Below are 16328 nucleotides of genomic sequence, written 5' to 3' on the forward strand. Positions count from 1 at the left end.
CTGCGTCGGACCCGGCCCCGAGGAGACGTGTGGATTCCACGTCCTCCTCTCCGGTGCCGAGGAGTCTCGACGACATGCGTCGGGCGAAGGCCAAGAAGCATCGTCGTCGATCTCCTTCGAGACACGGCACCGGGAGCTCCGGGTCATCGATACACTCGATACCCGAGAAGCGTCGGTGCCGAGAGGATCGCTCTCCCCTCTATCACTGAGGTTCCGACGCGTGGGGTCGCTGGCAGCCGAGTCCCCACTCCCCAACCTCAGCAGACTTTGCCTCCGACACCTCAACCGACCCCGCAGCCTCTTCCGACACCAGCTCTGGATGAGCGTATGCAGGCCATGTTCCCATTTTTCATGGACATGATGCAGCAGTGGCAGTCGGCATCGAGGTTGTCGGTACCGACGGCGTCGACGGGGCTGGTGTCGATGCTTTCAGAGGCACCGGTGCCGACGGCGTCGAAGGTGTCGACATTACCGATGCCGGATGTTTCTGCATCAGGCCTTCAGCCTGTGGTGAGGTCTGTCTCACCGGTGCCGCCTCCGGTGCCGGTGTCTTTGGCTTCCCGAGTTGACTCTCCCGACACATCGGAACAGGAAGCTTCTCCGGAGTCTCAGGGACCATCAACTTCTCGGCACCATCATAGAGGCCGTAAAGCCTCTTCGTCGAGACGGGCTCAGATCCGGGCGGCTCTGTCTGAGCTTTTAGCCCCATCTGAACATACCTCATCTGAGGATGATGGAGTGCATGGGGAGTTCTCTGGCGAGGATTCTCAAGGCATTCCATCTGACTCCACTCCCTCGCCACAAAGGCAGCTGTCTCCTCCCGAGAGCTTGTCTTTTTCATCTTTTGTTCGGGAGATGTCTGAGGCCATCCCCTTCCCCGTGGAAATTGTGGACGAGCCCAGGGCCAAAATGCTTGAGGTTCTGGACTATCCATCTCCACCTTCATCTTCTGCCACAGTTCCTTTTCATGAGACTCTTAAGGAACTTATGCTGAGGAACTGGGAGAAGCCTTTTTCTAGTCCAACCGTCCCTAAAAAAGTTGAGTCCCAATATCGGATCCACGGGGAACCCAGTCTCATGCAGACCCAATTGCCTTATGATTCAGCGGTGGTGGATTCCGCCCTCAGAAGAGCCAAGAGTTCCAGGAATTTCTCCTCGGCGCCCCCGGGGCGGGAGTTTGCAACTCTGGACTCTTTTGGGAGGAAGGCGTATCAGGCTGGTCTGCTCGCTACCAAAATCCAGTCATACCAACTCTTCACGAGTGTGCATTTACGGAACTCTGTGAGGCAACTTGAGAGTTTAGTAGATACACTCCCTGAGGAGAAAGCTGAACCCTTTCGCCAAGTGATCAGGCAGCAGAAGGCGTGTCGCAAGTTCCTGTCCAGGGGCATTTTTGACACTTGCGATGTGGTATCTCGCTTTTCCGCTCAAGGTATAGCGATGCGCAGGCTCTCATGGCTGCATGCCTCTAACCTGGAGGAAAGAACTCAGCGGAAGATAGCAGATATCCCATGCCGGGGGGATCACCTTTTTGGAGAGAAGGTTGAAGAGATGATTGATCATCTCTACCAGCGTGATAACGCTATGGACTCTCTCTCCCGCCGGGCGCCTTCTGCAACCACTTCCACTGCTAGGAAGTTTTTTAAGGGAAAAAGAAGTGCTCCCTACGCTTCTAGAAATCGTAGGTACACTCCTTATTCCCGTCAGCCGGTTCAGGCTCGACCCCAGCCCGCTCGCTCTCGTCAGCAGCGGGCACCGAAGCAGACCCCTGCAGCTCCCCAGCAAAAACCAGGGACGGGTTTTTGACTGGCTCCAGCAGAGCATAGCCGAAGTCAAAGTGCTTGTACCGGACGATCTGCCGGTCGGAGGGAGGTTAAAATTTTTTCACCAAAGGTGGCCTCTCTTAACCTCCGATCGGTGGGTTCTTCAAATAGTCCGGTGCGGGTACACCCTCAATTTGATTTCCAAACCTCCAAATTGCCCACCAAGAGCTCAGTCTTTCAGCTCCTACCACAGGCAGGTACTTGCAGAGGAACTCTCCGCCCTTCTCAGCACCAATGCGGTCGAGCCCGTACCACCAGGGCAAGAAGGGCTGGGATTCTATTCCAAGTACTTCCTTGTGGAAAAGAAAACAGGGGGGATGCGTCCCATCCTAGACCTAAGGGCCCTGAACAAATATCTGGTCAAAGAAAAGTTCAGGATGCTTTCCCTGGGCACTCTTCTTCCCATGATTCAGAAAAACGATTGGCTATGCTCTCTGGACTTGAAGGATGCTTACACTCACATATCGATACTTCCAGCCCACAGGAAGTATCTTCGATTTCGGCTGGGATCACAGCACTTTCAGTACTGTGTTTTGCCTTTTGGCTTGGCGTCTGCACCCAGGGTTTTTACAAAGTGCCTGGCAGTTGTGGCAGCGTCGCTACGCAGACTGGGAGTGCATGTGTTCCCTTATCTGGACGATTGGCTGGTGAAGAACACCTCCCCGCAAGAAACTTTGCAGTCCATGCGGATGACTATTCAGGTGCTAGAGATGCTGGGCTTTGTCATCAATTACCCCAAGTCCCATCTCGTCCCAGTTCAACAATTGGAATTCATAGGAGCTCTGTTGTGCACACAGACAGCTTGTGCTTATCTCCCAGGACCCAGAGCAGACAGACTTCTGTCTCTGGTTTCCAAAGTACAAGCATCTCAGCAGATCACAGCTCGGCAGATGTTGAGATTGCTTGGCCACATGGCCTCCACAGTTCATGTGACACCCATGGCACGTCTACACATGAGATCGGCTCAATGGACCCTAGCTTCTCAGTGGTTTCAGGCCACAGGGAATCTAGAGGATGTTGTCCGGCTGTCCACCAATTTTCGCAATTCCCTCACTTGGTGGACCATTCGATCCAATCTGGTCTTGGGGCGCCCATTCCAAATTCCTCAGCCTCAAAAAGTGCTGACGACGGATGCATCCCTCCTCGGGTGGGGAGCGCATGTAGATGGGCTTCACACTCAAGGAGCTTGGTCTCTTCAGGAGAAGCATCTCCAGATCAATCTCCTGGAATTGCGAGCGATCTGGAACGCTCTGAGGGCCTTCAGAGATCGGCTAGCCAACAAAATTGTTCTCATTCAGACAGACAATCAAGTGGCAATGTATTATACCAACAAGCAAGGTGGAACCGGATCTCGTCCTCTGTGCCAGGAGGCCGTGCAGATGTGGCTATGGGCCTATCAAAACGGAATGTTTCTCCAAGCCACTTATCTAGCCGGTGTAAACAACGGTCTGGCCGACAGGCTGAGCAGAGTTATGCGGCCTCACGAGTGGTCCTTGAACATGACTATTGCCAAAAAGATCTTTCGAGTTTGGGGAACTCCATCGATAGATCTTTTTGCTTCCCAGGACACTCACAAGGTTCCTCAATTCTGTTCCAGACTCCAGGCCCACGGCAGACTAGCGTCGGTTGCCTTCCTCCTTTTTTGGGGGACAGGACTCCTGTATGCTTATCCTCCCATCCCTTTAGTGGGGAAGACTCTCCTGAAACTCAAGCAGGACCACGGAACCATGATTCTGATAGCGCCTTTTTGGCCCCGCCAGATATGGTTTCCCCTTCTTCTGGAACTTTCGTCAGAAGAGCCATGGAGATTGGACTGTTTTATGAGGGGGCGCTTCTACATCCCAACCTCCGGTCTCTAGCTCTCACGGCCTGGATGTTGCGAGCATAGAGGTTGCCTCCTTTGGTCTCTCTGAGGGTGTCTCCAGAGTTCTGTTTGCTTCCAGGAAAGATTCCACCCATAAGTGTTACTCTTTTAAATGGAGGAGGTTTGCCGTCTGGTGTGACAGCAACGGTCTAGATCCTTTCTCTTGTCCTGCACAGACCTTGCTTGAGTACCTTCTGCATTTATCCGAGTCTGGTCTTAAGACTAACTCGGTCAAGGTTCATCTTAGCGCAATCAGTGCTTCATTCACATGTTGATGGCTTGCCGATTTCTGGACAGCCTTTAGTCATGCGTTTCATGAGAGGTTTGTTTTTGTCAAAGCCCCTATCAAACCTCCTCCAGTGCCATGGGATCTCAATGTCGTTCTCACCCAGCTGATGACAACTCCTTTTGAGCCACTGGATTCCTGTCATCTGAAGTACTTGACCTTGAAGGTCATTTTCTTGGTGGCTGTTACTTCAGCTCGTAGGGTCAGTGAGCTTCAAGCCCTGGTAGTTCATGCACCATTCCTTGTCTTTCATCATGACAGAGTAGTCCTCCGCACGCACCCAAAGTTTCTACCGAAGGTGGTGTCGGAGTTCCATCTGAACCAGTCAATTGTCTTGCCAACATTTTTTCCCCCTCCTCACATGAGCCCGGGCGAAAGCAAGTTGCACACTTTGGACTGTAAAAGAGCACTGGCCTGTTACGGGGAGCGGACGCGCCCCTTCAGAAAGTCCGCCCATCTGTTTGTTTCTTTTAATCCCAACAAGAGGGGAGTTGCTGTCGGAAAACGCACCATCTCTAATTGGCTAGCAGATTGCATTTCCTTCTCTTACGCCCAAGCCGGGCTGACTTTGGACGGTCATGTCACGGCTCATAATGTTAGAGCCATGGCGGCGTCACTGGCTCATCTAAAGTCAGCCACCATAGAAGAGATTTGCAAAGCTGCGACGTGGGCTTCGATCCACACATTCACATCACATTACTGCCTTCAGCAGCATAGCCGACGCGACAGTCGGTTTGGGCAGTCGGTGCTGCAGAGTCTGTTTGGGGTTTAGAATCCAACTCCACCCCCCTAGGCCCATTTTATTCTGTTCCAGGCTGCACTCTCAGTTAGTTGAATTTGGTTTCAGGTCAATTTTGTTTTTGTCCTCGCCGTTGCGGGACCCAATTGACCATTCTTTGTTGTGTTGAGTGAGCCTGGGGGCTAGGGATACCCCATCAGTGAGAATATTGGCCTGCTTGTCTTTGGAGAAAGAGTAGTTACTCACCTGTAACAGGTGTTCTCCGAAGACAGCAGGCAATATATTCTCACAACCCTCCCACCTCCCCTTTGGAGTTGTATTCCTCTAATTCTTGTAATTAACTGAGGAATGTGCCCGCGCGGCGGGCGGCAAAGTGGACGCGCGCATGCGCACTGCATCCGCCCGCGCGACGGGGGACATTTTTAGTTTTGTCATGGACTTTGCTGGAAAGTCCTCCGGGCCAACGTGACGTCACCCATCAGTGAGAATATATTGCCTGCTGTCTTCGGAGAACACCTGTTACAGGTGAGTAACTACTCTATATTGAGGTTGGAAGGGTAGAGGGTGGTAGTGAAGAAGGTTATAGCTGCTTACTGTTATTGTTTTCTACTTGTAATTTATACACAACAGTTGCACAGCATATTCTCTTTTATACTTTTAAAAGATTTAAATATAAAATCATAATTGTTTGAGGCTTCTAAAGATGAGGACAGAGCCCATGGGGATAGGGCAGGGATGGAGACACTTTGTCCCTGTGTCATTCTGTAAGGTACTGATCTGTACATCTGAGATTTAAATAATTTTGTAGTCAATTTGATATTGCATTCCTGGAGGGATAAAGGAGAAGGTAAAGTGCTAACTGCCTAGTGCTCTTCCTTAACTTGGGTTATGTTGTGGCATGAGGGAAACAAAACAAATACCATTTCTGATTTTTGTTAGTATGGTATAAGATTTTAATTTAATAAATTGTATTTTCTTTTCAGGTGAGTGGAATTCGTGACCTGATACCAGGTTCTGTCATTGATGCTACAATGTTTAGTCCTTGTGGCTATTCAATGAATGGATTGAAGTCAGATGTAAGTAGTCTGCAGTAGTTGGGTGAGGTATATCAGATCTCCCACAAGTCTCTCAGAAATCAGTTAAATCAAATGAATGATCATGTGTTTCTCTGTATGTAGTAGATTTAGTCTCAGTTAAGTATCATTAAATTGGAGAAAGTGTTATGGATGCATGTAAGACCAGCTTAGTGTTACAGTATAAAATATAGTTTTCTGAAATCTTAGTAACTTGCATGAACTAAGTAAAGCAGAAATTGTGTAATCCTTTATCTTAACTACTCCCCTAACAAGGCTCATATATGATTTTAACCTCCACCTTAACCATATATCATATAGAGATCATTCATATGTTTTTTATGTTTTTTATCGCCTCAGCAGTGCACATGACCAACTTCACTCTTTTATTGGACATTCAACAGCACCCAAATCCTCACTGGCGATAATATTTTATTAAACTGTTTCTTCATTTACTTATTTAACTGTTCATTTTACTTTTTAATTTTTAATCTCTAAGTTACTTATAAGCAATACTTAACTTGCACTGAACGGTCAGACCAGGGGTTCAACAATGCCCCGACATGCATGTTTCGCCCTAAAAGGCTGTGTCAAGGGCTCCCCCTTAGCCGTTCTTAGTACCAGCCTCGCAATGTTTTCTTTCTGGATTTCCTCCTTTATCTTAAGCCAGATATTTACCAAAAACTTGAATGTTCTTTATAGTCACATCGGACCTGTCCAAATTCTTGTGTTTGTGCTGTCCTGCCAGCAGGTGGAGACTGAACTACTGAGCAGTGATGTCATCACTTAACTTATGCAACCTCACGGCCATATTTGTCTTCAGCAGGTGGTAGGCTTTTGTGCAACCTTTGGAGGTCTGGTAGGACTTCATTACTGACCAAGGAAATAGAAATAAATTTTTTAAGACAGCATTCTAGGGAAGATTTCAGGGTTAAAAACATTTTGAGGTATAACACCTGCTGACCTCTGGTCCCCACCCCCACTTCTCTGACCCTTTTCATAAGGGGTTATGCTTATCTTGTGCCTCAGTACTTTCCCTTAGAGGAAACCTAATAAAGGAAAATAATGAAAGTATAGATGACAGACTGGAAAGGCCATATAATCTTTGCTATCTACTGTCCCTTTCTCTCTTAATAGCTTTCTTGAATTGATAGTTTTGGTCTCCACTACCTCCACTGGGAGGCTGTTCCATGTATTTCAACACCCTTAATCTCCTTGGTTTACTCATGAGTTTGTCCCCTTTCACTTTCATCCTATGCCCTCTCATTCCAGAGTTACCATTCAGTTGAAAGACTTGCCTCCTGTGCATTCTCCGAGGACAAGCAGGCTGCTTGTTCTCACTGATGGGTGACGTCCACGGCAGCCCCTCCAATAGGAATCTTCACTAGCAAAGGCCTTTGCTAGTCCTCGCGCGCCCATGCGCACCGCGCATGCGCGGCCGTCTTCCCGCCCGAAACCGGCTCGTGCCGGCCAGTCTTCTTTTGTCCGCGCTCGGTACAGTCGTGTTACGCCGTTCGCGCCCCTTAAGTCGACTTCTTTTTGACTTTCGTGTTTAAAAAAAAAAAAAGGATTTTGGAAGAGGACCTTTTCGGTCTTTTTCCCTTTCTGCTATTCCCAGTTTTTGCCCCGGTAAGTTTTCTTTCGTCTTCGGGGTAGGCCCTATTCAGGCCTCGGGTCGAATTTTTTCTCCCCCTCTTTTTGGTGCCCGCCGCAATTACGAGTTTTGATTTCGCCGGCGCAATTTTTCCACCCATGTCATCGGAGTCTCCCAGCGGCTTCAAGAAGTGCACCCAGTGCGCCCGGGTAATCTCGCTCACTGACAGGCACGCGTCGTGTCTTCAGTGTCTGGGGGCTGGGCACCGCCCGCAGGCCTGTAGTCTGTGCGCCCTTTTACAAAAGCGGACTCAGGTAGCGAGATTGGCCCAGTGGAACGTTTTGTTCTCGGGCTCTTCGTCGGCACCGGGAGTATCGAGTGCATCGACGTCGACAGCATCTAGACCTCCGTCCTCGGCCGCGACTGCATCGAGGCATCGGGGCTGAGTCACCGGAAGGCTGCATCGGCGTCGGTGGTACCGGGACCTCCACTTCTGCTGATGTCGTCGGACGGTGGTGCTTCGACTGGAGTGCAGGTGAGGGCTCTCCATTCCCCTGCTGGTGGCGGTGAGCCTTCGGGTGGGTCTCCCCCTACCCTGAGGGCTCCTGCGGTACAGCCCCCCCGAGATCGACCTTCTTCGGCCTCGGCCCCGAGGAAGCGACGGCTGGATTCTACGTCCTCCTCGTCGGTGCCGGGAAGCTCCGGTGACGTGCTTCGTCCCAAGAAGTCAAAGAAACATCGACACCGGTCCCCTTCCCGTATCGGCACCGAGAGCTCTGGGTCGCCGAGGGAGTCTGCACCCAGTAGGCATCGGCACCGAGAGGACCGCTCACCCTCTGTTCAAGAGGTGTCGATGCACTCCACTATGGACAGCCCGAAACAGCCTCCACGCCCGGAACAGACTCTGACATCGACACCTGCATTGGCTTCCACATCTTTCTCCACAGCCGCTCTGCACGAGAGTCTCCGGGCCGTTCTCCCAGAGATTCTGGGAGAGCTGTTGCGCCCTTCCCCTCCGGTACCAGGGCGCTTGCGCCTCCGGTACCGTCGAGTGAGGCGCCGGCTGGCCCCTTGCCCGGGATGAGGTCTCCGACATCGATACCGCTTGCGGTACCGACTGCGGTCGCATCCCAGGAAGGCTCCACGTCGGCGGAGGGAGCTTTGCCGAATCGGGCGAGGGAGTCTACCTCTCGACGCTCCCACCGTGGCCGTGGTTCCACGGAGTCGAGCCGGGCACGGCTTCAGACACAGGTCCGTGAACTTGTCTGATACCGAAGGTGAGGCCTCGTGGGAAGAGGAGGAGGACATCAGATATTTCTCTGACGAGGAGTCTGAGGGTCTTCCTTCTGATCCCACTCCCTCCCCTGAAAGGCAGCTTTCTCCTCCCGAGAGTCTGTCTTTTGCGGCCTTTGTCCGGGAGATGTCTACGGCCATCCCCTTCCCGGTGGTTGTGGAGGACGAGCCCAGGGCTGAAATGTTTGAGCTCCTGGACTATCCTTCTCCACCTAAGGAAGCGTCCACAGTACCCATGCATCATGTCCTCAAAAAGACATTGCTGGCGAACTGGACCAAGCCACTAAGTAATCCCCACATTCCCAAGAAGATCGAGTCCCAGTACCGGATCCATGGGGACCCAGAGCTGATGCGCACTCAGTTGCCTCACGACTCTGGAGTTGTGGATTTGGCCCTAAAGAAGGCAAAGAGTTCTAGGGAGCATGCTTCGGCGCCCCCAGGCAAGAACCTTAGACTCCTTTGGGAGGAAGGCCTACCATTCTTCAATGCTCGTGGCCAAAATCCAGTCCTACCAGCTCTACACGAGCATCCACATGTGGAACAATGTGCGGCAGTTGGCGGGCTTGGTGGACAAGCTCCCCCCTGAGCAAGCCAAGCCATTTCAGGAGGTGGTCAGGCAGCTGAAGGCGTGCAGAAAATTCCTGGCCAGAGGGGTGTATGACACCTTTGATGTTGCGTCCAGGGCCGCTGCTCAAGGTGTGGTGATGCGCAGACTCTCATGGCTGCGTGCCTCCGACCTGGAGAATAGGATCCAGCAGCGGATTGCGGACTCGCCTTGCCGTGCAGATAACATTTTTGGAGAAAAAGTCGAACAGGTGGTAGAGCAGCTCCACCAGCGGGATACCGCTTTCGACAAGTTCTCCCGCCGGCAGCCTTCAGCTTCTACCTCTACAGGTAGACGATTTTTTTGGGGAAGGAAGACTGTTCCCTACTCTTCTGGTAAGCGTAGGTACAATCCTCCTCGACAGCCTGCGGCCTAGGCTAAGCCCCAGCGCGCGCGCTTTCGTCAGCAGCGTGCACCTCAGCAAGGCCCCTCGGCTCCCCAGCAAAAGCAAGGGACGAGCTTTTCACTGGCTCCAGCAGGGCATAGCCGACATCCAAGAGTCAGTGCCAGGCGACCTGCCGGTCGGAGGGAGGTTGAAAGTTTTTCACCAAAGGTGGCCTCTCATAACCTCCGATCAGTGGGTTCTCCAAATAGTCTGGCAAGGATACACCCTCAATTTGGCCTCAAAACCTCCAAATTGTCCACCGGGAGCTCAGTCTTACAGCTTCCAACACAAGCAGGTACTTGCAGAGGAACTCTCCGCCCTTCTCAGCGCCAATGCAGTCGAGCCCGTACCATCCGGGCAGGAAGGGCAGGGATTCTATTCCAGGTACTTCCTTGTGGAAAAGAAAACAGGGGGGATGCGTCCCATCCTAGACCTAAGGGCCCTGAACAAATATTTGGTCAAAGAAAAGTTCAGGATGCTTTCCCTGGGCACCCTTCTCCCCATGATTCAGGAAAACGATTGGCTATGCTCTCTGGACTTGAAGGACGCCTACACACACATCCCGATACTGCCAGCTCACAGACAGTATCTGCGATTTCAGCTGGGCACAAGTCACTTCCAGTACTGTGTGCTACCCTTTGGGCTCGCCTCTGCGCCCAGAGTACTCACGAAGTGCTTGGCTGTAGTAGCGGCGGCACTTCGCAGGCTGGGGGTACACGTGTTCCCATATCTCGACGATTGGCTGGTGAAGAACACATCCGAGGCAGGAGCTCTACAGTCCATGCAGATGACTATTCACCTCCTGGAGCTACTGGGGTTTGTGATAAATTATCCAAAGTCCCATCTTCTCCCAGTGCAGAAGCTGGAATTCATAGGAGCTCTGCTGGATTCTCGGACGGCTCGTGCCTATCTCCCAGAGACGAGAGCCAGCAACTTGTTGTCCCTCGTCTCTCGGGTGCGAGCGTCCCAGCAGATCACAGCTCGGCAGATGTTGAGATTGCTGGGCCACATGGCCTCCACAGTTCATGTGACTCCCATGGCCCGCCTTCACATGAGATCTGCTCAATGGACCCTAGCTTCCCAGTGGTTTCAGGCTGCTGGGGATCTAGAAGACGTGATCCACCTGTCCACGAGTTTTCTCAAATCCCTGTATTGGTGGACGATTTGTTCCAATTTGACTCTGGGACGTCCTTTCCAAATTCCTCAGCCACAAAAAGTGCTGACCACGGATGCGTCTCTCCTGGGGTGGGGAGCTCATGTCGATGGGCTTCACACCCAAGGAAGCTGGTCCCTCCAGGAACGCGATCTGCAGATCAATCTCCTGGAGTTACGAGCTCTGAAGGCTTTCAGAGATCGGCTGTCCCACCAAATTATCCAAATTCAGACAGACAACCAGGTTGCCATGTATTACATCAACAAGCAGGGGGGCACCGGATCTCGCCCCCTGTGTCAGGAAGCCGTCAGCATGTGGCTCTGGGCTCGCCGTCACGGCATGGTGCTCCAAGCCACATATCTGGCAGGCGTAAACAACAGTCTGGCCGACAGGTTGAGCAGGATTATGCAACCTCACGAGTGGTCGCTCAATTCCCGTGTAGTGCGACGGATCTTCCAGGTGTGGGGCACCCCCTTGGTAGATCTCTTCGCATCTCGAGCCAACCACAAAGTCCCTCAGTTCTGTTCCAGGCTTCAGGCCCACGGCAGACTGGCATCGGATGCCTTCCTCCTGGACTGGGGGGAGGGTCTGCTGTATGCTTATCCTCCCATACCTCTGGTGGGGAAGACTTTGTTGAAACTCAAGCAAGACCGAGGCACCATGATTCTGATAGCTCCTTTTTGGCCGCGTCAGATCTGGTTCCCTCTTCTGGAGTTATCCTCCGAAGAACCGTGGAGATTGGAGTGTTTTCCGACCCTCATCACGCAGGACGAAGGGGCGCTTCTGCATCCCAACCTCCGGTCTCTGGCTCTCACGGCCTGGATGTTGAGAGCGTAGACTTTGCCTCTTTGGGTCTGTCCGAGGGTGTCTCCCGTATCTTGCTTGCTTCCAGGAAAGATTCCACTAAGAGGAGTTACTTCTTTCTATGGAGGAGGTTTGCCGTCTGGTGTGACAGCAAGGCCCTAGATCCTCGCTCTTGTCCTACACAGACCCTGCTTGAATACCTTCTGCACTTGTCTGAGTCTGGTCTCAAGACCAACTCATGTAAGGGTTCACCTTAGTGCAATCAGTGCATACCATTACCGTGTGGAAGGTAAGCCGATCTCAGGACAGCCTTTAGTTGTTCGCTTCATGAGAGGTTTGCTTTTGTCAAAGCCCCCTGTCAAACCTCCTACAGTGTCATGGGATCTCAATGTCGTTCTCACCCAGCTGATGAAACCTCCTTTTGAGCCACTGAACTCCTGCCATCTGAAGTACTTGACCTGGAAGATCATTTTCTTGGTGCCAGTTATTTCAGCTCGTAGTCAGTGAGCTTCAGGCCCTGGTAGCCCAGGCCCCTTACACCAAATTTCATCATAACAGAGTAGTCCTCCGCACTCACCCTAAGTTCTTGCCAAAGGTTGTGTCGGAGTTCCATCTGAACCAGTCAGTTGTCTTGCCAACATTCTTTCCCCATCCTCATTCCTGCCCTGCTGAATGTCAGCTGCACACATTGGACTGCAAGAGAGCATTGGCCTTCTATCTGGAGCGGACACAGCCCAACAGACAGTCTGCCCAATTGTTTCTTTTGATCCCAACAGGAGGGGAGTGGCTGTGGGGAAACGCACCATATCCAATTGGCTAGCAGATTGCATTTCCTTCACTTACGCCCAGGCTGGGCTGGCTCTTGAGGGTCATGTCACGGCTCATAATGTTAGAGCCATGGCAGCGTCGGTAGCCCACTTGAAGTCAGCCACTATTGAAGAGATTTGCAAAGCTGCGACGTGGTCATCTGTCCACACATTCACATCTCATTACTGCCTGCAGCAGGATACCCGACGCGACAGTCGGTTCGGGCAGTCAGTGCTTTAGAATCTGTTTGGGGTTTAGAATCCAACTCCACTCCCCGAGGCCCATGTTTATTCTGTTCCAGGCTGCACTCTGTTAGTTGGATAAATTGTTAGGTCAATCTCAGTTATGTCCTCGCCGTTGCGAGGCCCAATTGACCATGGTTGTTGTTTTGAGTGAGCCTGGGGGCTAGGGATACCCCATCAGTGAGAACAAGCAGCCTGCTTGTCGTCGGAGAAAGCGAATGCTACATACCTGTAGAAGGTATTCTCCGAGGACAGCAGGCTGATTGTTCTCACAAACCCGCCCGCCTCCCCTTTGGAGTTGTCATCCCTTCTCTTTGTCTTGCTACATATGAGACTGGCCGGCATGAGCCGGTTTCGGGCGGGAAGACGGCCGCGCATGCGCGGTGCGCATGGGCGCACGAGGACTAGCAAAGGCCTTTACTAGTGAAGATTCCGATTGGAGGGGCTGCCGTGGACGTCACCCATCAGTGAGAACAATCAGCCTGCTGTCCTCGGAGAATACCTTCTACAGGTATGTAGCATTCGCTTTAATGCCATGGTATTTAAACATCTCTATCATATCTTACTTCTGTCACCTTTATTCCAAGGTATCATATTGAGATCTTTTAAATCTGTACTCATATCCATAGTCGCCCACTGGTTAAAGGTATGGTTTCAACGTGGTGCTCAACAGACAGTTTGACTAGCTTGTGTCAGTGCTGCTTTGGTCTTTACCTACTGTGGTTTACTTGTGGGATGGGGGGAGCTGCTCAAAAGACTGTTTTTGACTCGATTGTCAAATTAGTCTTGGTGTGTTTTCAGTATGTCAGCACTGCAGGATAAACACTGCTGCTCTGCTTATGAGATTCAAATGTCAGTTACTGTGCTGGTAGGGAACATGCTGAAAGCTGTGGTTTTCTTCTCTATGCTGAAGGACCCTCGGGTGAGCAGCACACTGGTTCCTGTGGATGAGCACAGCCAGAAATTGTGGTTGAAGTGGCTCTGACCAATGAACTGCCTCAGTTGTCTCCCTCTTCACTGGCAGTAACGGATCTTTCTCTTGTGGATAAATTACAGGAGTTTAAATTTTGATCAAAATTTCTCACCTGAATTGTTGCACATAGTTTTTTTGTATGGGCAGAGATTGAATTACCCTTTACTTTTTCTTTACTTAATGTTCCTGCTCCTTCTAATGTAGGTGGTAAACGGACTAGGTTGGAAAAGGTAGAAGATCAGGATGATAGGCTTTCTGCAGTATCTGGAACGTCCCATGCTGCAGAAATATCACCTGAAGAATGGGGAATGCCTTGGAAGGCTGATACCAACCAGGAAGGGTGGTTCTAAAGACTAGAACTAGACTTTTCCACGGAGACCTGTAGACAAAATCTGGGAAATTAGTCGTCTTTATCAAAAATATAGAAATACCCCTCAAGATGGCCTTCCTTTAGCCCAAATTGCTGCTGTGCCTGATTTTAAATCTAGGTCCTCTGCTTCAGAGCCTACTCAGCCTATCATCTTGACTTTCTACCTTTTCCAACCTGAGCCGCTTATATTAGCAGAAGGAGGGACATTAGGTATAGCAAATTAGATTAGATGTCAACCATTCATTTCTTTAAAAATTCCTATTTCTCAGAGGACAAGCAGGCCTACAATTCTCACAGATGGGTAACGTGGGTCCATGTTACTGATTCAGAGCTTGTAAGAAGCTTAAAAATAGGTCTTTGAGCACGAGTGCCTTCCTGCCCACTGCGAGAACGCTGGACCAGAAGTTCTTTTTTCCATGGAGAGGACACAGTTATCCAATCCTCACAGCTAGTTCTGATTTGGTCTTTGTGCTTTCCTATTTCTTTTTTATACCTCTTTCGGAGTTTACCTTTTTTTTTTCCTTCCCTGAATATTTTTAGATTTTTGCCTTTTCTTTTCTAAATTTTCTTTGTTTTGCCATGCTTGCTAGAGGCCGCCTTTGGACCTGTGCTCCGCTTGGGTTTTTCCCTTTTCTTTTTGTGCTCTTCACTTTTTTTACCACCATTGAGTCGTTTGATTTGGCCATGGCTGTTTTTTCCTTTCATGTCATCGAAGGTTCCCAGTGACTTCAGGTGCTGCACTTGGTGTAACAGGACCATCTTTGGCAAGGACACCCACCCATTTTTGGTGTCTACATTGTTTGGGGCCTGATCATACTTCTGCAAACTGTATTTTCTCTTTGTATGAAGAAGAGAACAGTTGGCCAGAGAGCCTCAGATGATTTTTGGAGCCAGGACCAAAGTGTCAGGCTGGCATTGGTGTCTTCGGCATTGGGTGTTGCATCAGGCGTCACTGAGAGTGACTGCATTGAGTGGGTTTCCACGTGCTTCAACAGCTGCTGAGTGTCGGTCTCAACCCCAAGGCGACGAGGATTTGATGTCGTCCTCGGCACAGGGGAGCATTGATGCTAGGCATCAGAAGAAGCATCCTCATTGCTCCCTTGACGCATAGTACCGAGAACTCTAGGATTTCACCAGTCGAAACAACGGCGCCAGGAGGACCGCTCCCCTTCCATACAGGAGGTGCCAATGCGTGGCTCTCCTGCTTCTACACCCTGAGCTGTTGGGGAAATTCTTCTAGAGTGCATCGGCATCTGGGGTACTTGTGCCTGCCAAGTGTCTTGCTACAGTCCTGCATGGCCATCAGCCTACAGTGAAGTCTCTGACGCCGCTTGCAGTCTTGGCATCGGCTGCCACCCATGTTCACACACCCTTGACATCAGAGGAAATCTTGGCTGACACCAATGAGTGCTCATGGGAGTCATATGTGGATCCACAGTACTTCTCGGAGGAGGATTTCTATGGCATCCCTTTCTTCCACAAGAAAGGAGAATGTCTGCACCCGAGCCTTTCCTTCCCCTTGGCAGAGAAGCTAGAACCTTGGATTCTTTCAGGCAGAAGATGTATTGGGCCTCCATGCTCTTCTCCCATATCCAATCATACCAGCTCTACACGAGCTTGTACTTGTGGTCCATGCTGCGCAGTATGTCTAATTTAGCAGAGTCTCTCCCCCATTGGAGCAGACTGAATCATCTGGTTGTGATTTTTTTCACAGGGAACAGTAAGATACCACCAGCATAGGAAAAATGTGATCTTGAACTGAGCACTTGTTTGTCTGCTTAACTACAAGTTGAAGAGGAGTCTAGGTTCACTATCTTAGAATAGCATTTGCAGCTTTCGCACTGGCCAAGTGCTAAGTATGTTTCCTAAAGCGGTGATGGTAACCACATGGACCAAAATGTTCTCTATTTATTTAGACTGGTTAAGTAAAGTTGCACTGCTTTTTCTAACTTCATTTTTTTGGAACAAGTTAGGATGGGTTATCAATTCCGAGAGCAACATTTCTTCATTCCAAACATTGGATTATTTGGGGGCATAGTTTGAAACTCTCCAAGACAGTGTTTCTTCTTGTGATGAAAAGGGGAAAGCTACAATCTCAGATCAGAAACATTCACTCTTTGCAAAGCAATGGTTTTGCACTTCATGTTAGGATCAGTGGGCCAAGATGCACATGACACCCTTACAGGATGGTCTCCTACAGAGTCAACAGTTCCACCTTGTAGTACCACTAGCATCAGAATCAGACAGTCTTGACTGCTGGCTACTTGGCAGTCTGTTCAAAGGAAAGTTTGGAGTCCCTTAATCGTATTCTTGTGGTG

General features: G+C 50.5%; 1 protein-coding gene across 1 annotated transcript in view; it reads left to right on the top strand.

Annotated features, from left to right (window-relative positions):
* The window catches only part of AMD1 (adenosylmethionine decarboxylase 1), a 98452-nt gene that overhangs the window by 70139 nt on the left and 11985 nt on the right, over positions 1-16328 (top strand). Inside the window, exon 7 of the mRNA XM_030199213.1 lies at positions 5696-5788. Coding sequence (XP_030055073.1) covers positions 5696-5788 — 93 coding nt within the window. The remainder of the gene's footprint in view (positions 1-5695; positions 5789-16328) is intronic.

This window comes from Microcaecilia unicolor, chromosome 3 (assembly GCF_901765095.1).
Source record: "Microcaecilia unicolor chromosome 3, aMicUni1.1, whole genome shotgun sequence".
NCBI lineage: Eukaryota > Metazoa > Chordata > Amphibia > Gymnophiona > Siphonopidae > Microcaecilia > Microcaecilia unicolor.